This window comes from Triturus cristatus, chromosome 10 (assembly GCF_964204655.1).
Source record: "Triturus cristatus chromosome 10, aTriCri1.1, whole genome shotgun sequence".
Classification (NCBI taxonomy): Eukaryota; Metazoa; Chordata; class Amphibia; order Caudata; family Salamandridae; genus Triturus; species Triturus cristatus.
The window spans coordinates 277,864,542-277,887,500 of record NC_140593.1 but is presented as its reverse complement, the minus strand read 5'-3'; the positions used below and the strand labels follow the sequence as shown (position 1 = coordinate 277,887,500).

General features: G+C 44.2%; 1 protein-coding gene across 5 annotated transcripts in view; it reads left to right on the top strand.

Moving 5' to 3' along the window:
- AKAP9 (A-kinase anchoring protein 9) overlaps nt 1–22,959 on the top strand; it is a 1,384,828-nt gene that overhangs the window by 344,810 nt on the left and 1,017,059 nt on the right. For 3 of the 5 annotated variants that reach the window (XM_085631107.1, XM_085631106.1, XM_085631104.1), the window contains 3 exons: nt 4,447–4,544; nt 18,206–18,335; nt 19,632–19,863. In XM_085631107.1, the coding sequence (XP_085487233.1) occupies nt 4,447–4,544; nt 18,206–18,335; nt 19,632–19,863 (460 nt within the window). The remainder of the gene's footprint in view (nt 1–4,446; nt 4,545–18,205; nt 18,336–19,631; nt 19,864–22,959) is intronic. The other 2 variants (XM_085631105.1, XM_085631108.1) reach the window with 1 other exon arrangement.

Here is a 22,959-nt window from a genome sequence, read left to right as displayed (position 1 = left end):
CTAGTGTACGGGTTAGTGGGGGACAGGATATGTAAGTAAGCTAGTATTTTTCGCAAATTGACACCACTCATGAACATTATCAGTTGCTGCAGTATCCATCAGTATATATACACTGTAGTCAGTATCCATCAGTATATATACACTGTATTCACTGTACCTAGGTCCCCATTTATGGGTGTTTGGCCAGTGGACATCAGGTTAGACAGACCCCACCATGAATCACAGTTTTCACTCACCCCCCCCTAGTCTCTCTTGCGCAGGACTCTACAATGCTTACATGATCCAGAGGGTAATCTGAGTTGTAGGTGCAAGTGTCATCAGGCAATGATTGTGACTCTGAGTCCAGGGCAGAATCTACCTTGTCTGGCGCAGTTTTCCGTGGTTGCTGCCGACAATTACCATTCATAGAGCACCACTGTGATCCATGCTCTGCAGGTCTCCACCCATTCAGCCAGTTCCAAGCTTTCTCCGATGTCAGAAAGTTCAATGCTGTCCCATCGGGAATGACTCACAATTTGGCTGGGAACAGCATCATTTATTTAATCTCATGCTCTCGTAAACGGCACTCAACTTCATGAAAGGATGTTGATTTTGTATGGTCTGGGTAAAGTCCGGTAAGCTGCATATTGTGGTGTTTTGGATTTCAAATCCTCCTGGTGTCGGGACGCCTATAGTATGGCTTCTCGATCCCAGTAGTTGAATATACTGGCTATTATCCAAGGCGGCTGTCCCGGCCGAAGAGGATCGACCTGAGCCCTGTGTGTGTGCACCTCTGAAAAGATTCTGGAGAACCCCCCTCGTTTAAGATGATTCGTTATAAGCTCTTAGAAGATAGTTCGACACTGGAGCCCTCTGCACTCTTACGGACCCCCACCAGAAATAGATTATTTTGACGCAGGTGGCCCTCTACATCCTCAATACGGGCCTGCAGGACAGCTGTGTCCTTTATAGTCATGGATACCGTTGATTTAAGAGTTGTTACTTCAGCATTCAACTTTGCAACAGTCATTTCCACCGACCTCACCCTGTCAGTCACTTTACGACAATCTGCCAGCATAAGGGATATCTCAACAGACACACTGTCAATTTTAGATTCTTAGGTGGATGTTGTGTCTTTTACTGCGTGCATCAGATACATTCAAGTGAATTCTCCTCGATCCACCAGCGGCTCTATAGTTGTCATCTGCTGGGCCTATTGCAGGGGCTTTTACAAAGAAAGTATATTCAGTGATGGAGCACTAAGCTGTGGGTCACACTGTTGGCACCAAAGGGAGGAGCGCAGCGCAGTTCACGCCCACACAGTGCCCTCCCGAGAGCTCCTGCCACAAGAACCGCCTCTACACACCCGCATATCCAGAGTGGGCAGCAGGGAAAATCATCAGAATAGCAAGGGAGAAGGGCTGTATCGTTCCTGCAGTCAGGTAGAAGCCCCCTTGTCAACTGACCTTCTCAACCCCCTCAAGGTGCACCCCTTCCACCCACCCCCCTGCAGTACACAGGTTGGTGTGCACTTCATCCAAGTGAGGAAATCAATGCTTCACTGGGCTCAATCAGCCCCCGATCTCCTGTCTCACAAACGGGGGTTGTAGGTCGCAGGTTCTCTATTGTGGCAGCTCCTTCCCAATCCTTATTTGCCTTTCTGTGGGGCTTGGGCCTCTCAGCCAATGTTCGTGTCTCCCAGGTGGAGGCCAGAGTGGAATATTCAGGCATAGGCTATCTACTTCCCCTGGGGCTGCACTTATCCCCTCTATATGCTGGAGCCCTCTACTTTAGTCCACGAGCCAGCTAGAAGGTCTACCGCAAAGCGTCTCGCTGTGTTAGCATTCGTCTAGGATTTACCTTGGGGCACCAGGGTGCACCATGCACACCTTTACCCCACAGGCTCTCAATGCAGGGTCCTGCACGTGCGGTCAGCCATACTGGATTCCTCCGTCATGCCGAGGCTGCCATGTAAGTAGGCTGTGTGCCGGCCTCCTGCGCCCCAATACCCCACTTCTAGAGGTTATTTCCGTCTCTTCTAGGGGTCATTAGGTCATCCACGGCATCATTTACTTCTGTGATGGCACTGGATTAGCGTATATTTGACAGGATTGTAGGAGATACTGCAAGAAAAGTGCAGCCATCTTGCTCGGCCACACCCCCCTGGCAGAAATGCAGTAGCCGCACTAGAACGCAGCCATTTTGCTCAGTGCTCAACCACACTTGCCGCCCCTAAACAACCCCCCTCGCCACCGCCTTCCCAGGGAAGTTCTAGTAATATTTTCATATTAAAATTGGGTTCTGTAAAAATATATATATTCACAAAATTTGATCAATACAACCGTTTAGGTCATCAAAATATGGTCTGTGCAAAAATTGTGTTCCATGGAGAGAGAGAGAGATAAATATATATATATTATATTATATCACAAACACCACAGTTTCCACTCAAACTGCCGAACTCTTATGGGTGGGTGCTTGGGTGTGATAGTGGCCTCACAACAAATCCAAAACCCAGGGCACTCCAATGGGTTCTACATCAGTGATTTAATAATTTACCAAACAGACGCATTTCGGCGACACTGCCTTCATCAATGTCGGCTAAAATGAAGGCTGACAAGTTCAAGTTTTTTAATGCATCCTGAACGCTCCTGATTCGAGAACTGAAAGAGGACTGCAACAAGCTTCTTACAATATTCAATTAGTTTATAGCTATTCCAGTGTACAATCACAGATTTGTTATTACAGTAATCTTAAAACATGAGCTTGTAAGTCTGACAGGTGCAAAGCAAGTGTTTAAATACTCAATTCACCTAAAGTAGGTCAGAGTCATGTTGAGTTGGTACAGTGGGGGCCATAACTAAGCAGTTCTCCCACAAATAACACTCTGGTGGGCCGCATTTTATTTCACAGGAGTCCATATACTTCATAGTTGAAAAGCTGACGGATTCCCTGCCCAGCCAGTAATTTCCAGTCAAACTACGGCACATACCTGCAAGCGTAGGTCCGATGACCATACGCTCATCCACATAGGAATGTCCCGACTCATGCCGGCGGGTGTGCCGATCTATCCTGGTTGTGGCGGTTCAGGCAGTATCTGATAAAACCCAAACACCACAGTTTCCACTCAAGCTGCCGAACTCTTATTAGCTGGTGCTCATGCGTGATAGTGGCCTCACGACAAATCCAAAACCCAGAGTTAAAAAAAATGAATAATCCAGCGCACTCCAATGGATTCTACATCAGCGATTTAATAATTTGCTAGACACTGCCTTCATCAATGTTGGCTAAAATGAAGGCTGACAAGTTCAAGTTTTTTAAGTGCATCGTGAACGCTCCTGATTGGAGAATGACATGTGGCCACTGAAAGAGGGCTGCAACAATCTTCGTACAATACTCAATTCGTTTATATATATATATAAATATTTTTTCCTTTTTTGACACCTAATTCTCACCTCTCCTTACTACCGTGAATGTTGTTTTCATTTTCTGTTGACATAACTTGTTGCATTAAAAAAATTCTATTCTCTAGTTTGCAGCTTTGACCTTTTGTCTTATATCTGGTTAATTAAAAAAATAAAAAAATTTAGTCGTCTTGTCAGTGGCTAACCTTCAAAGAGAAAAACTAAACTTTTTAAAAGAAGTATTCCAAAATAATGTTTTTAAAAGTACAATAATGTCAAGTGTAGATGTTCATTTATTAACATAATATGTAATGTTGATTCTTATTTTATGTGAATAGTTGTGTAAATTCAGTGTTTTAAGGGTTTGACTTGATGTATAATGCAAAATGTTCAAAACATAATGGAGTGTAAGTTTTTCTGCTACACATCCTATAAGGCCTAAGATTCATCTGCTGGGGACTCAAAGCACTAAGGGACTTCTAGATTAAGAGTTCCCAGATAGTGCCGTGGTAACTATTTATAAGCATCAGGAATTACTTCCTGTTATGGGAAATTGTTATAAGACTCTTATTTGCATATATGATTTTTGGCACTAATGACTTCAAAATCAGGTGTCATCTCATTCGATATGTTCTTTTGATGTAATAACATACTATAATCTTATTAGTTGGGCATGAACAACATGCATTCAGTCACCTTTGTAGTACATTCTTTTTGTCCTCTCCATTTTTACACCACCCTTCATCTGCATATCAATGTACATAAATAGTCCTTGAGCAGTTGTAAAAGAGCTGGGGGGAGAGGCTGCCAAAGTGTGCAGGTTAACTCTGTGTGATAGACCACCCATGTAGCTAATATATCAGTTTTTTGTGTTTGGCATATATTGCTTATCCCATAAGCAACATAATGTTGCATTCAAATGTAATTGGAGGGTGTTTGGATGTGAGTACATAGGTGACGATTCTTGCATATTTGAAGCTGACTTGTTTCAGGACAATAAAAATCTAAGAATCTAACACCCATAATAGTAATGTGCATCTTGTTAAATGTCTTTGCAACCTAGATATACAAGCCAACATGCAGACTCTTGTGGCCCAAGTAAAGGAAGACTATCACCGGCTAATGGAACTATGTGCCAAGCTTACACTTGATTCTAAAAAGGTAAAGACTAATGGTGCTTTTATTATTATAACTCGTGAACTACGTACTTATAGTAAATTCAAATGGAAATTACCATTATAGGTGAGGCCTGATGTAAGATACATAGGGCAGGTCGTAAAGTAGTCAGTTTTCTGTATTACATTTGTAAGTTATGAGACAAAATGTTGGAATTTAAGTGCTGTAGTTGGGGAAATACCTTCTGTTGAAGTTCAGAGCATACCATCTTAACCAAACGAGAAGTACTACCACTTTTATTTATTTTTTTACAATATAGCAAAGCAATGATTTTAAAGTGATGACACTATCATGTTGCTACTTCTGTTTTCTAGCTTGAAAGACTACATAAGTCCTTACCTTCAAACCTTCTAATTCAACTGACAATGAATCCTCCGAAGGGAAAAGTAGTCCAATTACGGTTTGCAGTATGGGAATTGCAAATTTAAATTTGGTTAAAAAAAAAAAGAATAGAGTGAACATGAATTTGCTGCTATTTTTAGGAATCCATTACAAACTGGTTAAACTACATTACGTACTTAGTGATAAAGCTTGTGAAATAACATTAACATTCCTGCTAATAGTCTGAAGCACTATTAAGATTCCTTCCTAATATTAAGATTCTTTTTATGAAATGTAAAATTTAATGTACCCTGAGAATATGGTCTACGTCCCAGGTTCAACCATACACATTAACATCAGCAGACTCCATCAGGGCTACAAATGAAAAATGCACAAAACTTAATAGCCACTCCTGGATCGGATATGACCAATAGCCGTCACCCAGGTCACTCTGACCATATCACCATGTTTATGGATAAACAAAGTGGAATTCCAAGAGGAACTAACTTCTTTTAAATTACAAATAAGATTCATATATTTAACATTGGCACTCATCAATAAAGTATGCCATAGGAGAGAAAACATAAGCATAAAATAAGAATATCAGGGAAAGGAAGATAGGGTAAAGCAAAGTTACAAGTCTACCACCAAGAGAAAGATGAATCAATGAAATACCTGCTCTCCTAACAAAGTATTCCATTGCATACAAGTAGTAGCAAGGTCTTCAAATATTGCAAGTCATCCAAATCTGAAAAATATATTTTCCAATTATTAACTTGTACAAAAGCAGTACCCAACCTATTCTTTGGCTAAATTATACGAGTATAGAGTCGGTTCACCTTTTGCACAATCAAGGAAAATTAGCAAAGTGCTAAAAAGTGTCAAATCAATGGTCCAATATCTGCAAAGCAATATTATATACAAAGTCATTCAATTTGACCCTCCTCATCAGAGTAGACATACTTAGTAGACACAGCGCTCCAGTTTCATAAATCATGTCTATGAAGGAGTAGGTGCATGGGGCTGTAAATCATCTCACTGCTTCTGTATACACCTCGTGAGCATGCGTTGGCTTATATCGCGCTGTCAAAGTGATTGTGAACTAAGTAAAATGCAACGATATGCAGGCGTGCCAGTATGTGCTTGTCAAGATATTCGAATGGTTTGTCATGACACCACTAGTGCAAGTATAAGAACCCTCCTACTGCTATGACTTATTATCAAACGTTCAGATGCGTTTAAGATGCTATCTGTATATGGATTTTACTGCCAAAACACTAGTCAATCAAGCATGCAAAATTACCTGTAATAAAGCTTTTGCTTAGCACTAGTTCCTAAAGAAGAAGTAGTGGTGGCTCTTATCCGTCCTCGAGCACCCTTAACATTATACTCCTAACTGATTGTGTCTAGTGGATTTGTGTTTTACTACAAGTGTGTGCACCATATCTCCCTATTCATTGTTCATAATATCAAAGAGAAGCTTTTCAAATTACCTAAAAATAATCAGGGCTAGAAAAAGTAATTGGGCATGCACAAAACATTGTATCTGAAAGAGACACGTTAGTGATAGATTCCTACCTTAGAATTATCCCAAGGTGTCAGACTGGATCCGGAAAGTTTTGCTAGCAGTACCCCTGCGCGTCAGTAGGTGGCGTTGTGCGGCTCCGCGTTCGTCGCTGGCGTAGTAAGCGCCAAGATGACGTCACAAAGACTACTTAGGCGCCACCCATGCATGCTGACATCAGTTCTTTCTTTTTCCGCGCCAGCCAGCGCAGATCCGGATAGAGCACGTACCTTAGTCACTTTTTGACTACCCTTTTTTGTGACTTTTTGTCTCCTTTTTCTCCTATGTGAACGTAGGGATGTCTGGATTTAAGTCTTGTGGGGCCTGCCGTCGCAGTATGTCAGTGGCGGACCCCCACGATGTTTGCCTCTACTGCCTGGAGACCGATCACGACTCCCGGTCCTGCCGGGACTGTCTGGCCATGGCCCCGAAGGCCTTGAGGGAACTGCGCCAGAAGTTGCTGGAGGTCCGGCACTCGTCCCAGTGCCGTTCCAGGTCCCGGGACCGTTCCCGAGAACGCTTGCGGGGCCCCAGTCGTCGCTCCTCGCCCTCGGATTCGGGTAAGCGACGACATAAAAAGAAGTCAAAGAAGCGAGTTCGCTCTCTGACGTCCCCCCGTCAGTCCTCGGATGCGGACGAGGGGGTCAGGAGTTCTGCCCCTGCGGCTCCTTTGGAGCCTGGGATTCCTGCGGCCTACCTGCCTTACCCGGGTCCGTCGGTGACTCCCGAACAGGTGCAATAATTTTTTGCTACCTTGGACCACCTTTTTAGGCTTCGGGCTCCCGCCGGTGAACCTTTGGGCCCTGCGGTCCCATATCCGGATCCTGTGGGGCCGCCAACACCGCCGGCGGATCCAGCTTCGGCACCACAGGATCCTGCGCAATTGGCTCTGGCCCCGGCGCCACACGGTCCCAGCGCTGCCGGCTCCGTCCCCGGCGCCACCCTCGGCTCCACCTCCGGCGCCTCAGTGGGTGCCGTTTGTCCTGCCTTTGCCCCGGTTCCAGGACCATTTTGTTCCTACCTGGGATCTGCATTGGGACACGGCACCAGCTCGGCCCCTGCCGGCGCCGTTCCTTGCGCCGTATGTTCCTTCTCCGGCTCCGCTGCCGCGGTCTGTTCCCCATGCAACAGAGGAGGAGTACGACTGGGAGGGGTCCGAGGACCCTCTTGCCCGTCATTGTGACTCCGAGCAGGACTGGGTGGACGACTTGGAGAACGCTGGTGACCTCGACATCTCTTCTGACCCGGGGTTTGCCTCTCCCCTGCCTACCATGGAGGAGGGCGCCACCTACACGATGGTGCTCCGTCGGGCAGCAGAGGTCCTCAACCTCTATCTTCCTACGGTGGCCCTCAAAACTAATCTCCTCACTGAGGTGCTCCAGACGGCGTCCACTTCGTCGGAGCCCCTGCTTCCCTATAACGACGCCCTCACTGATGTCTTGTTGGGCACTTGGTAGCGGCCAGCCGCAGGAACCCCTGTGGATCAGAATATCGCCAGGCGTCACCGCCCGGCGCCTGGTGATCCTGCTTTTCTGACCACTCATCCTACGCCTGAGAGCCTGGTCTTCCAAGCCTTGACGTCACAGAGTGCTTTTCCTACGGCCCCGCCGGATAAGGACTCTAAGAAGCTCGAGCAGTTCAGTAAGAAGTTGTTCTCTGCGGCCAGCTTGGGGCTGAGGTCAGTGAACACCACTTGCTTATTAGGATGCTATTCCCACGCGGTGTGGGATACGGTTGCGCAGGTGTTGCCTCAGTGTCCTAAAGGAGGTCCACGCTATGCTGTCCCCAAACTGTTGCTGAGGGTAAAGATGCGGCTAAGTTCGCCATTCGGTGTGGTTTGGACACCGCGGACTCCCTGGGTAGGGCGATTTCTACAACTGTAGCGCTGCGTGGCCACGCCTGGTTGCGATCTACCGGGTTCTCGGCCGATGTCCAGAGCTCGCTCATGGGCATGACGTTGAATGGCACTCGCCTGTTTGGCGATAATGCCAACAGTGAAGTGGAGCGTTTTAAGGACTTGCGAGCCATGGCCAAGTCCATTGGTCTTTCTGCGAAAAGCCCGGCCACTCCTGGTTTTCATTCCTTTCGTGGCCACGGCAGGGGCGCCCAGGCACGTTCCTTCAACAAGCCTGTGCAGAACCAGCCTCAGCGCGGCCGTGGACACGGCTTCCGCAGGGGCGGGTCTGGGAATCAGCGTGGGGGTCAGTCCACCTCCGCTGCTTCTGCCTCCAAACCTTCCTAATTCGAGCTTTGTGGTGCACCCCACGCTGGTGGGTGGCAGGATCCGCCACCACCTCCCCCACTGGCGCGATATCACCTCGGACAAGGGGGTGTTGCAGATCTGCAGGGGTTACTCCCTTCCTTTTCAGTCCTCCCCTCCAGCCATGCCACCTCGGTGCCAACGCATGTCGGGGGATCACTTGGTACTTCTCCAGCAGGAAGTCACAGCCCTCTTGGCCAAGGGGGCCATCGAGTGCGTTCCTGGGCCGGAAGTAGGGAGTGGTTGTTATTCCCACTACTTTCTGGTCCCCAAGAAGGACAAAGGGGGCCTGCGACCCATCTTAGGCCTCCGGAACGTCAATCGCTTCAGTTCAAAATGCTGACTCTGGCTCAGGTCCTGGCTGCCCTCGACCCTGGAGACTGGATGGTAGCGTTGGACTTGCAGGATGCATATTTTCACATCCCCGTCCTGCCGGCCCACCGGCGTTACCTGCGGTTCACGGTAGGCCAGGAGCATTTACAGTTTGCCGTGCTCCCCTTTGGCCTAACCAGCGCCACTCGGATGTTCACAAAAGTGATGGAGGTGGTCGCAGCTCATCTGCGCAGGTCAGGGGTGTCAGTCTTCCCTTACCTTGACGACTGGTTGTTGATGGCGGGCTCGCCCCAGGCAGTCATCAACCACCTTCAGACTACGGCCGACCTCCTGCATTTGCTGGGGTTCTCCATCAACGTGCTGAAGTCGCACCTGAGTCCCTCTCAGAAGCTCCCCTACATCGGAGCGGTTCTGGATTTGACGTTGTTTCAGGTTTATCCTCCCGAGCAGCGAGTTCAGGATATTCAGGCTATGATTCTGATCTTTCAGCCTCTGTCCCGGGTTTCAGTCAGGATGACCCTCCAGCTTCTGGGCCTGCTGGCCTTCTACATCCTGCTGGTGACACATGCCAGATGGCATATGCAGGCTCTACAGTGGGACCTGAAGTTCCAGTGGGCAAACATCAGGGCAACCTGTCCGATCATGTCCAGATCTCGGCAAGCACTGCACGGCAATTGCAGTGGTTGCTCACGAATCGCGATTGGGTCAATGGCAGATCCCTCTCCCATCCTCAACCGGAGCACACAGTGGTGACGGATGCGTCCCTTCTGGGATGGGTTGGCCACTTGGGAGAGGCGGAGATCAGAGGCCTCTGGTCTCCGGCGGAGTCCCACCTCCATATCAATCTGTTGGAGCTTCGGGCGATCTGACTTGCACTGAAGGCATTCCTTCCCTCTGTCTGGGGAAGTGTGGTGCAGGTGTTCACGGACAACACCACCGCCATGTGGTATTGCAACAAACAGGGCGGGGTGGGGTCCTGGACCCTATGTCAGGAGGCTCTCTGCCTCTGGACATGGCTGGAACATCAAGGTATCACCTTGGTGGTTCAACACCTGGCAGGTTCTCTGAATGCCAGGGCGGACAAACTCAGCCGGCGGTGCTTGATAGATCACGAATGGCGTCTGAACTCGGACGGCGTGCAAGGTCTCTTTCAGCAGTGGGGAGAGCCTTGGTTAGATCTATTCGCCACCGAAGAGAACGCGCAATGTCATCAGTTCTGCGCGTTGGAATGTCCAAGGCGGCACTCGCTCGGCGACGCTTTTCATTGCGAGTGGAGTTGCGGTCTGTTGTACGCCTTTCCGCCTATACCACTTCTGCCCAGAGTGCTGAAGAAGATTCGGCGCGACCGGGCCCAAGTCATCCTTGTGGCTCCGGATTGGGCACGAAGATACTGGTATCCCGAGCTACTCAGTATGGTGATCGATCCCCCATTCTGACTGCCTCTTCGGGAGGATCTCCTGTCGCAGCAGCAGGGGACGGTCCTCCACTCGAACCTGTCCAGCCCCCACCTCTATGCGTGGAGATTGAGCGGCGACAGTTGACAGCTTTTGATCTTCCTCCAGAAGTCTGTGATGTCATTCTGGCAGCCAGGTGTCCCTCCACTAAAAGGGTATACGCCTGCAGGTGGAACAAGTTTGTGGCATGGTGCACAGCTAAGGCTGTGGATCCCCTTTCTGCCCCTCTTTCCAAAGTTCTTCTGTTTCTTCTTTCTTTAGCCCAGCAGGGCTCTGCTCTGGGCACTATCAAAGGTTATCTTTCGGCCATCTCCGCCTTTTTACGGCTTCCAGATCAGCCTTCTCTTTTTAAGTCCCCGGTTGTTAACCGTTTCCTAAAAGGCATTACACACACGTTTTCGCCTGTGCCGCTCATAATGCCTCAGTGGGACTTGAACCTTGTCTTGACATATCTGATGTGCGCTCCCTTCGAGCCCCTTCATACCGGTCCTTTTTTTTGTTTGTCAAAGCTTGTCACGCCCTTCCACATCGGGCAGACCATCACTTTGCCCACCTTCTTTCCGCATCCTTCGAAAGAGGAAGAGAGGCTCCACCGTCTGGACCCAAAACGTGCACTGTCGTTCCACCTGAAGCACACACGTCAGTTCGGGTGGATGACCAGCTCTTTGTTGGCTACGTGGGCGCCAAAAGGGGTCGGGCTGTGCACAAACGGACCATCTCTCGGTGGGTCGTTCTGTGCATCAAGGCCTGTTACTCGTTGGCTGAGAAGGAGCCTCCTGTGGGGCTGCCTGCCCATTCTACCAGGGCAACGGCAGCCACTACTGCCTTGGGACGCGGCGTCCCCTTGCAGGACATTTGTCAGGCAGCTACGTGGGCCTCGCTGCACACATTTACCAAACATTACTGCTTTGACAGTCAAGTCCGGAGAGACCGCTTCTTTGGCTGTTCTGTTCTCCGTGACTTTCTGGTGTAATCTTGTTTGCAGACCCACCACCGGGGTTGGTATTGCTGGGGTATCTAATCTAAGGAAAGGAATCTATCACTAACGTGTCTCTTTCAGATGCACAAGTCACTACTTGTGTAACGATATATCTGTAAGAGACATTATTTAGTGATAGATTCCTTACCGCCCCACCCATCCTCCCAGTCCTGCGACCTGATTTCTAGGGTTAAGGTCATCCCTTTCAGGGCCCTAGTTTCTTGGTAGCAGTGGTCAGTTTCTTGCATGGCTCTGCATTCCTGGCGCAGAAAGTTGTGTACAGAACTGACGTCAGCGCGCATAGGTGGCGCCTAAGTAGTCTCCGTGACGTCATCTCTGTGCTTACTGCGCCACCTACTGACGCGCAGGGGTGCTGCTAGCAAAACTTTCCGGATCCAGTCTGACGCCTGGGAATTATTCTAAGGTAAGGAATCTATCACTAACTAATATACAGATATATCGTCACACAAGACCCTTAGAGGAGGTCAAAGTGCGATCCATTGAGGCGCCACACCCACACGACAGTTCGAGCACTCGTCTGCGAGGTCCGGAGGTGAACATCCATGGGCCTCCCCTAGTTTAAACCTGTGTTACACCCCAGTTCAAGTGACATATTATCTATTAGAACCCATGGGGTACACACATTGTTTCGTATTTGATCAGTTCATTTCCTTGCTGATCCTACATCAGTTTCTGCCGACGTAGTGTGATACCACATACTGTACTATGTGCCATAATTGCCGAAAGATCTGTATAATGTACAGTATATAATCTCTGAAAATGTCAATAAAAATATGTTACAAAAAAAGATATATCGTTACACAAGTAGTAACTTGTGCTTTTTTACATGAAATTTGTTCTAAACTCTTTGAATTTCCGAAGAACAAGGTACCAAAAGGCACTTCAGTCTTGACGGGGCTGGTTCCTAGGATGTTGCATTCATTTGGTACATGCATGTTTTTGTTATTCTGAGCCAGAAAACTCCATTGCGGTCCACATAATAAAAACATGCCCATCCCATCCCCTGTCTGTATTCCCCGCGCACCTACCCCTCCCTTAATTTTGATGAAATATCAACAAAGTGGTGCTAACAGTCAGTGTGTGAAGTTTTATGTAGATTGAACTTAATGTTCAACTAGATGACGTAAACTTCGTTTTAAACTGAATGAGTGTTCCCTTATAGAGAGTTAATGACGATTTATAAAACGAATTGTTAGAATTTTATTAAGTATTACCACAATAATGCGGTACTGTTTTGTGTATTATAGTTTGATGGCCTCTTTGGGTATCGTTTGATATGTGGTAGAAATGTTGTAGGATTGGTGGCCATGTCCTTTGAATGAAGGATTATTAATATTTCATTTACCTTTCCAACAAAGAAATGGATATTAAATTCAATGTATATATATGTTGTGAAAACTAAATGGAGGAAAGCTATGTATTCAAAAAGCGCACATGATCTTGCTTTACCAGTAAGGATGCAATTTTCATTTGTGTTAAACAATAAACATGTCAGGTTTTTTTCCGTTTAGATTTCTTTGGAGGGGGGTGGAGGGATACAGTTCCATGGCAAATTTCATAAATTTTTATTAAATACATTATCCAAGTTCTGTGTAAAAAATGTCTTTGCTAATAATATATCCTGCCCGTCATTCCCCATTCCCTACATATCCTTTCATTGATTGGCACTTCTAAAAAGATGATTGTTCTGAGAAGCAGGGTGGTCTTGTGATAGCCCAGAATTTGGTCCCTGCCTTGTGGTGGCGTTTGCGATAGCTTTAATGATGGAGCTAAAACAACATTATTACAGCTGGGCCCTGAGTCCTGAATCTGTGCTAAACTTATCAAGGAGGAGAAAAACTCATTTTGTATGTGTCCCGTTTTTCCAAAACTGAATTTTGCTTACATAAAATGAATTCTATGTATGCAAATTGAATTGCAGGCTTACCTATTCTTTTTTTTTTTTTTTTTTTTTCCAATATTTTTATTAAAATTAAACAAACATAAATCACATGTCAATTAAATTTACATAAGGCACCACATTTATAACCTCCACATGGTCACTAAAACAATAAGAACTTAAATCTGTGTTCTGCTCTCCAGTCCGTCTCTGTGACGCATTTCCATATTAACAGTTGGTGAAGTACACAGCCCACCTCGATAGACATTTAATTTACCCCATTTTCCATCCCAGGCTTATCTATTCTGAGTACAAAAAGAAAGTTTTCCCTTGCTTACTCCACACTGGTTTAGGACAGAAACTCAACTCACTCCTCACAATTCAAATACACTCTATAATAGACAAGTTTAAAAGGCGCATGTAATAGACATCAAAAGTTGTAGTCCAAAACAGAAATTGTCACAAACAATTTTTTAATAAAAAAATGTTTTTGTATACAAATATTTTGAGCTGATAATATTGATTAAAATACAATTATAACTTTCTAGGTGAATCTAGATTTAAAAAAGATTTATTTTTTAAATACATTTGATTTGATACACTTTATTATAAAAGAATTGGATCACCCAATATTAAGAGAGTTAAAACATAGACAGTATACTTTGTCATCAATAGAACATATTTGTTAGAGCCATTAACTGCGACCTGGTACAATGGATCGTGTGCTAGTATCTACAGGTCCAGTCACTTCCACGAATTATGTAACAGATGTGTCGGCGCGTTTCGATGGTATTTCCTTTACAAGTTTGATCTTTTTCAAGACAAGTAATAGACACTCTCTAAGTTGCACTGTATGATTGCCCCTGAGGATCCTCGTGTCCAACTATGGGTGTGTGTTTTCAAAAACTACTTCCTCAGGTTGACACCAAGACTCACGGTAATCCTGGTGTCGTATTTTAAAATCTTGTTTTGATCTTTAATTGCTAGTCCGCGACTTTGCAATAAATGTCTCAAATGTCGAAATCGGAGATGAATCCACCCGACCACACTATTTAGGGTTCGTTTTTTGCCTAAAGATGCCTCTCCTACTAAAATATTGATCGTTTTATTTAAGGTTGTGACCCTTGTCTAATGACGAATGGCAGTAATAGGGTTAAGCAAGCACTCGTGCCTTTGCTGTCGTAGAATCTCAGACAAACGAGTACATGGAGCTTCAATGATCCTCTGCTTACCGGCGGGCTATTCTGAGTGCAAATCCTCTGGACAGGTGTGATCAGCAGTGTGGCATATGCAGATCTGTCCCTAATGAGCAACGCCCCATTCTGTCTCAGATCCTGCTCCAACAAGCTAGTCCTGACCTTTTAGAGTAGGCATGCAGACAAAGGCACAATTCAGCATTGCCATTAATGTGTACCCTGGCTGAATCGCAAGACACTCTACACCAACTCTCATGCAGAAAATAGAAGCTGGTGTTTAGTATTCTACTTCTCAGTGATAAAAATTGAATTCTTTACATTTCTCTCCATGAGTCGGTAATGAAGACCCATGCAGGGAACTGTCCCCCTCACCCATGAAAGTAGAGTGGCAGAAAGCCTGCTGACAGTAGCAGACCTTGTGCTGCTAGTCTGACCCTGCTTTTTCTACATCAGTACTTTTACAAAGATGATCTGCAACCAGAGAAATGGCAAAACTGATTCTTGCAAACTTGTGCCTGAATTTCTTTAATCATCAATAGTATCTTTAACTTACTACCAATTATTTATTCTATTTATTTTTTAATAAAGATTTTATCATTATCAAACAGCAGTACAACATAAACGTCACTTGGTAATAAACAACAATGAACGAAGGATATGGCTCAAACAAGGCTGGAAGGCTGTGACATGGAGAACAAAGAGCACACCAAACTTGTTTGTGGTGAAAGGCAAAGGAACTACATGCTGTATAAATGATTCATAAATCATTAACCATAAATCTAACCGTGTGCACAGCTTGTAGAGCAAAACCCAGTCCGTACCATGAATAGCAGAGGGTGGCATGAAGTTTAGAAGTACGACTAGGGGTAGAAAGGAAGAGGGTCGAGGTATGAAGGGAGGTGGGGACCATGCAGGTGACACTGGAGGATGAGGGTAGGTATGCAGTAGGGGTTGGATGCAGAACCACTGCGATGAATGAAGGGGGAGAGGGGACAGGCCATTGTGTCTAAAGGCCTTCAAGGGGCTGTTCCATCCACCCCCTGGAAAGTAGCCTATATGGCAGTGAAAAGTTCTATGCGATCTTGAACTTGATATATGACCATTCATACAATGCCACCTTATACATCTCCGTCAGCCACTTGTCACAAGTGGGCAATGTTATGATCTCCAGTGATGTAAAATGCAGAGCTTGGCTGTAGTTAATGCAGTGACCAGTAATTTACGTGTGTGAACCATGAGCCCAGGGAGATTGCGCTTATCGTGTAACATGACATTCACAGCTCCACCCTTACGCCCTCCTCTGGAACATATTGCTATTCAAGGAGGGTGTAAGGGTGGAGCTGTGAATGTCATAGCAGGAGTTTGTGGGCTTGGTTCCAGTACTTCACCATGATCGGAATGATGGGGGTTGGAGTTTGAATATCGAGGGGGTATTGTAAAGGAGGTCCAAGTCTGGCCGCATTGAGCAGTGCCGTATTCAAATTTCCCCCAGAAAGAGAGGTCATCGTCTTAGGCTACATTGCGGGCAGCTGGGCAAGGTGTAAGACCATATAGTAGTGTTGCAGGGCAAACCCAGACCCCGCATCAATGGTGGGCAATCAATGTAGAGGCTTTCAAGTGAGGCTACATGTTGCCCCACTCAAAGGTTCTGATGCCTTTGTCAATAAAGTGAAGGAAAGGGGTTCTCATTAGCATGGATGACAAGCTTAGGACATAGTTGAAATAGGAAGCAACTACAATTTCACCTCCTGCAAGTGACCCCATGTTGACAGATTAAGGTGGTTCTATTTTGCATAATCTGTTGTAGTTTTAGCTATGGGCAGGTCAAGGTTAACAGAAACCATCTAATCCAGGCCTGTGGGTATGCGGTTTCTCTTGCGGGCTCCACTGGAATAGGTATTCGGCTATAGCCACTCAAGTCATGACACGCAACATAGGTACGGGCTCACTCTTGTCCCAGTTGATTTTCTAGCCCAAGATGTCAGATAAGTATGAGATAAAGAACATAAGGGTGGGGAGAGAGCTATCAACATTGGTAAGTGTAAGCAAGATATATTCCCGCATATAGAAAAGGTTTGGACGGTCCAACTGGAGTGAGGATGCCCACAATGTTTGGGCTTGGCAGATGTCCGCTGCCAAAGGTTTTATCAGTAGAAGAAACAATAATGGCGAAAGTGGGCTACCCTGATAGGAGGACAGGGAATGGGTCCAATAAGAAGCCCCAGCAGTTGACCCACGGGAATGGTGTAAAGCCTTTGGACGTTTGCTATGTTCAAACCTTCGCAGCGTGAAAAACATATCGCTGAAAGCAATGTGATCAAATAACTTTTCAGCATCTGATCAAAGAGCCAGGGCAGCCTCCTGCAAGTCCTTGGACAACCATAAAAAGTAGGCCCAGCTTCCCACCCCAGTCCTTCCTGAGATGGTCTATCCAGGCACCCCTAGTTCATCTATTGGGTGGCGTCTTGGAGGAATGCAAAAAGGTGAACTGCCAATTATAAGCAGTCATGTGACCCAGGGACAGGCAGCAGGAGCCAAATTGTAAGGACTAGAAAATGCTAACCTTCAAGTGCTATTTGCAGAATTGTTACTTACAATGTGACTTTACCATTAAAGGGAATTTTAAATTACAATTCCTCAGACATGACTTTCCTACCTGCTCTCAATCAAGTTATTACTTGTTAAATGTAGTAAGGTAAGCCAATGTTATCCTATAAGAGAGGTACACCTCATAGTAGTGAAAAACAAATTGTAGGAGTTTTCACTACCAGGCCATGTAAAACTTACAAGTACATGTCCTACTTTTTAATTATAATGCATCCTGCCCTATGAACCTGCTTTAAGGGTGACTTATAGGTAATAAAAAGGCAGTTTAAGGCATGGCAAGCGGGTCATTTTGCCAAGTCAAATTAGTAGATTTAAGACTGCCAGCAGGCTGCAATGGTAGGCTTAGGACTTGTTTTAAGGGCACATCTAGTCTGAGTGGTAGTAGACGTCGGGGCTCTTTGAAAGGAGGAGGTAACGGAAGGATGCAGCCAGGCTTACAGAAAGTGCTTTCGCTTGTAGCGTATATAGACTGGTCTAGCCACAAGCTCGAGGTACCTGGTGCAGAGATTGCGAATGGTGTAGCTGCATCATGCCTGGCCCCATTTTTCGAAGCTTAACACCAGTTGGAGAACTCATCAAAGCCCAAAGACGGGCTCAGGGTGTGCCCCTTGGTGTTTGTGGAGCGGTTCCCAACAGAGGTGGCAGGGTGAGAGATTACAAACCCCTCATTTCCCCAGCCATCTAGAGGCTTAGAGAGCGGTTGCCATCTTGGTCCATTGTGCTACTCCGCCTCACAGTTATTATGTTTCTTAAAGAGTGGACACTCATTTAGGATGGTTCATATTTAAGACAACCATAACCTTCTAACGAAGTTTTGGGAGAGCCTATACTAAAAATATTTTGATTTGACAAAAGCCTTAAAGAATATGCCTATGCAAGTATGTAGGCTTTCATGAGTAGATAACATAAGTAGAAACATATTAATTGCAAACTGTCTTGGTTTCAAAGCAGTTTATTAGAAATGTCATCTTCCACATATTGCAAGCACATTACCTCATGCTAAGGGTAAAATGTTTGTTCTCTGTGTCTTAGGAAGTAAATCATTTTTTGCAGATTGAGAAACTCCAGCCCTCTTATTCGAAAGCACAAGGAAATGAAGAGGCAGTTACCATCCTAAGAACGCAGAGCGATTGGTCACCACCCAGTTCTCAAGACACCTCTGGTATAGTTATGATTTGCTCATTTTAATATAGTGAGAAAAAGAATGTAAACACAGACTTATGTGTATTTTTTAAGTCTTTATAAGTTAATGACGCAGTATACAGTGAATGTTCGCTGCTTGACTGAAGATTTCTTGTCAGATATTATTCCTTCTAAAGTGAATGTCACCAATTCTCAAGTGGGACCCAGCATCTGAGTATTTAACAGCTCTGATGCCAAAGAATTGTACGATTATTTTTATTCACTGTGGCTTTTTGGATCTCCCTAATGAAACATAATCCATTAAATTGGATTAGCGACTTGGTTCTGGGAGACCTGTAAGAGGGTATGGTGTGCTGCTTGCTTTATCTCTGCTTCAGTTTTAGTGCTTTTTGTTCCTACACCATGTTAAGTGGAACTGCTTTAATTCAGTGACTGCCCTTGGTGCACCCTAACTATGTCACTTATGGATTTCTATTACTACACATGTGGCATTTGTACCCCCTTTATATGTGAATTGGTCATTGATATGGGGCTTAAAGACTGCTGGTTTAGCTATCATTGTCCGTATGTGATGGATGTGATGTTCAATCTGTACTTGTAGAGAAGAAATCTCTTTGGAAGACATGGAAATCTACACACCCTTAACTCTTAACTTTCCCTGGTGTAACAACATACAAACGAGGTTTAAATAAAAGTCAAAGTACTGTGGATAATGTTTTAAGATAAGTGACAGACCTCTACGCTTTAAGTAGTTGGCTCTTCAGCATCTCTGGACAACCTACTTGTGGCACTCAAACACACTTTTCGACCTTTACATGGCATAAGCTGTCCAACCACTGCCCGCCCCTAAACCCTTGAGTATGATTAGCACACTTAGGACATCGACTTGCTAAATCTTATTGACCCTGTTCAATTCATATAGCATAGCAGGTGGCATAATTGGATTATTTGCTCAACTAAGACCAGAGGAGAGGTGCTCTACACAGTCAACATATGTAAAGAGACCACATGTCATTGTAGGACTGCTATCTGAATCATTAGTATAACGATGATGTGCTAACCAAAATGTTATTCCTACATCTCTTTGTTTCTTAGCATCTCCACTTACCCTACAGGTCTTTTAAAACACAAGTATTAAAATGATATTGCCAAAACAAGATCTGGATACAGATGTAACCCACAACATTCAGTATTAACATTTCTGACAGGCTTTAAAAGGTGTTCTTCTTCTGTATTGTTTTTATGCTTTAAGATAATTGTATCTTGATTGTTTTTATGCTTTAAGATAATTGTATCTTGATTGTCCATAACGTAGATTTCAAAGAACATTTGCACGTCCAATCAGAACCCCTAGAGGAAGTTGAGAAACTTAAACTAGAATTCAGTCAACAGAGGATACATCTTGAAGAGCAGAATGCTAAAAAAATCGAGCACCTCAGGTCTTATTTCCAACAGCAGTTAAAAGACATTGAAGAGCGATATACAACAGAGATGATCCATCTACAGGAGCAGCTTCATGATGTCAAGGCGTCTGATATGCAAATCAGGTATTTATTTTCTTAAGCATTATTACAACCCCCTGTGGTTATTCCAAGTCTGTTGAAAATGGAGTTTGTGCACTGGTTTTAAAATAAATCTGTGCGAAAGCCAGAATGGCGTATGAAGGAAATCTGTCTATTAAGTGAATTTTTTCATTTATGATGTTTTGGGGCCAATTCTCGAAGTCATGTATGAGAACTACTGGAATACCACTTTACATACACTAAAATGCCTTTTTTTTTATTAAATTTGTTTTCTGTAATTTTTATTTTCCTATTGATTTAACTGTCATTTGTATATACATGTGTATATATATATATATATATATATATATATATATATATATATATATATATATATATATATATATATATATATATATATATATATATATAATGTTGTTTTTTATTTATTATAATTTATTTAAAAAAAATAAAAGAATCAAATTGTTGAGTCAAGGATGCTCTTACAAATGTACATAGATAATTATCAGCCATAAAACTTTCCATACTAGTGACTGATGGTCTGAAACATACATTGAAAGACCTTTCATATGCATTATCAACAATTAACTGTAGACATGGATGCTTCAATTAAAGGGGAACGTAAATAGATTTTGCCATGAAATATGTTAAGAATATGTACATGAAAAATCTGTAACTCTGCTTTGTCAGTTTCACCATAGGACTTTTCCTTCCATCTTGCTTGTCTTGGGAATAGTCTTATGGAATGGGGAGAAATATAATGCAAAGGTCTGTTCTCAAAAGAAAACTCTTGTAGAAACATCATATCACATGTATTGCCTGCTAGCTGCCTCTACAAAGCAGAAGTTATTGTCAGAAAACAAAATAAGGCTTATTGTGGCATATTTTGTCCTGCACCTTTTATTGCACAGCAGAAGCAGTGGCATAGCCAATAGTTCTGGCTTTTATGTGCCAGTGCAATTATAAAGACAGACATTCACAAATGCAGCGGTCACACGTTACATGCACAAATGCTGTTTATCTCTTTAAAATCTGCCTTATTGGCTTTGCTAGTACTGGGAAGGAAATGAAATAAAGAGATTGATTTCTGTTTAGAATGCCTATAGGCACTAAAATTGAGTATACTTTTTAGATTTAAAATATTCCCTCATTCCAGAGGAGCCCTTTGTGGACGGCAGAATGATAACCCAACCAGCCAATAGGTTGAGGCAAGAGGGCTGATACTCCTCAGAGTGGAGCCAAAGCCAACTCTATGTATATTTAATTTTCTGTTGTATTTATTGACATTTATGTTGCGCAACTTATCTTGACAACCAGTAACATTCAAACATTGTTAAAGCTGCCTCCTACTGAACGTGCCTACTTACCCACTTACTTAGGAGTATATCAGTTTGAATTAATGTGTGCATGACACATCCAGCTCCACGTTTCTCATATCAGTCCCTCCCTGAGACCTTATCCTCCTGTGTTTCCTGCAGCTGCAGGACTCTCGGCCTTCTAGTGCAAGTTAGAATATTGCAGGCCTGAGCAAGAAAGCAAAGCACTGTCCCAGTCTCTAGAATTGTCATTCTGTGTCCACCAGTTTGTAGGCAAGTTTCTCCATTCCCAAGAGTGACCATTTAGTCTGCAACCATGTAATATAGTTCAGTATTTACCCTTCTCCCATAGGGTGAGAATCATATATTTTGCTGTCAAATTCATGGAGGATATAGCCTTCCACCTAGTGCTGGATCTGTGTGGGCACCCAGCATGATTACAGACTGGCATCTAACCAGCTCGGAACCCAAAATTTCTGCAATAGTGTCTAGTACTTTGCAGCAGTACTTTTGAAGTCTTGGGCACAGAACATTAATCAGTGTTCCCTACAACATACATCCAAATGGGATCTATTGATCTTTTATTATTGGTATAATTTAGAGCGCCATCTATACTGTATTTGTATATTACCCTGCTCTGTGCATGTTTGCAAAATTGTTCTCTCTCTGTAAGATCAGCTTTCATTGGCCTTTATCCACGAAATGCAAATAATTTTTCCCAATGCCTCTGAAATGGGCATTGAGTAGGGGTTTTCAGCTCTAAAAGGATCTTATAGATTATTGATATTGTCGATGTGTGAGCGGTATATGCATTATAACTAGTTATGTTATAACAATTTATTGAGTACACGTATACCAGAGGTGTCTTGGAGCTAGCTGTCCGGAGCAAAAGAAACAACCTAGCCCTAGTTAATAAATAAACAGGTTTTTAAGATCCTTCCTAAAAGCGATTAAAGTAGGCGGGGCCCTAATGTGGCTCGATAGGCTATTCCAACGTTTGATGGCTTCTGAGTCTAGGTATTTACAAGTGAGACATTGGATTTGCTGCTTCATTACCCAGGTTTGCTACTGGATGACCCAATGTCTCACTTGAAAATACCTAAATCTCTCCTCCTCCTGAAACTCGTATTGATCTTTGAGCTATGGTTTGGTTGGACCCTGGTGAAAATTGTCTGTAATTCATTATCACCCTTTCCCAGGGAAAAGTTAGCCTTATTAAGGAAGGGTGTAAAGGGCGAAAGATGTGAGGTTAGTGCCTCCCCAACCCCTAATTCATCCCAGATTCCAATGTTGTCCCTGTCGGTGGCAAAATGAGTATGTGAGGGTTCCTCTGGACTTTGGGTAATCCAGCACCCTTCCACAGAGTTCTGCCTAATAGGTTGTGGTCTGTATATCACCAAACACTGAAACAAATAACGTAAATTTGCTGTCTCCTAGAATTTGAGTAAATGTGACAATTCTAGGTCTCCATCTCTGGGCATTTTGGTGTTTACCATCTCTATCAACTTCTTGCCCAGCCAAATATAAACCAGGCAGATGGTCTGCCGATTATGTATGTCACCCTTCGGAATAGTCGGGAGGAGAACGTGGATAAGTTAGAGCATTTTGGGCAGGGCTGTCCTCACTGCTGCCTATCCATACCTCCTGCAAGATTTGGTGCTTATGGTGCCATGCGAACAACCTTTGTATCGTTAACTTTTCTGGTAGAGTTTTACGTACAAGTATTCTAATTCCATTGGCATCCACCTAGAGGAGACAGATTTCCCCAAAAACTCAATTTTTGATTCAGGGGTATTGAGGTTCA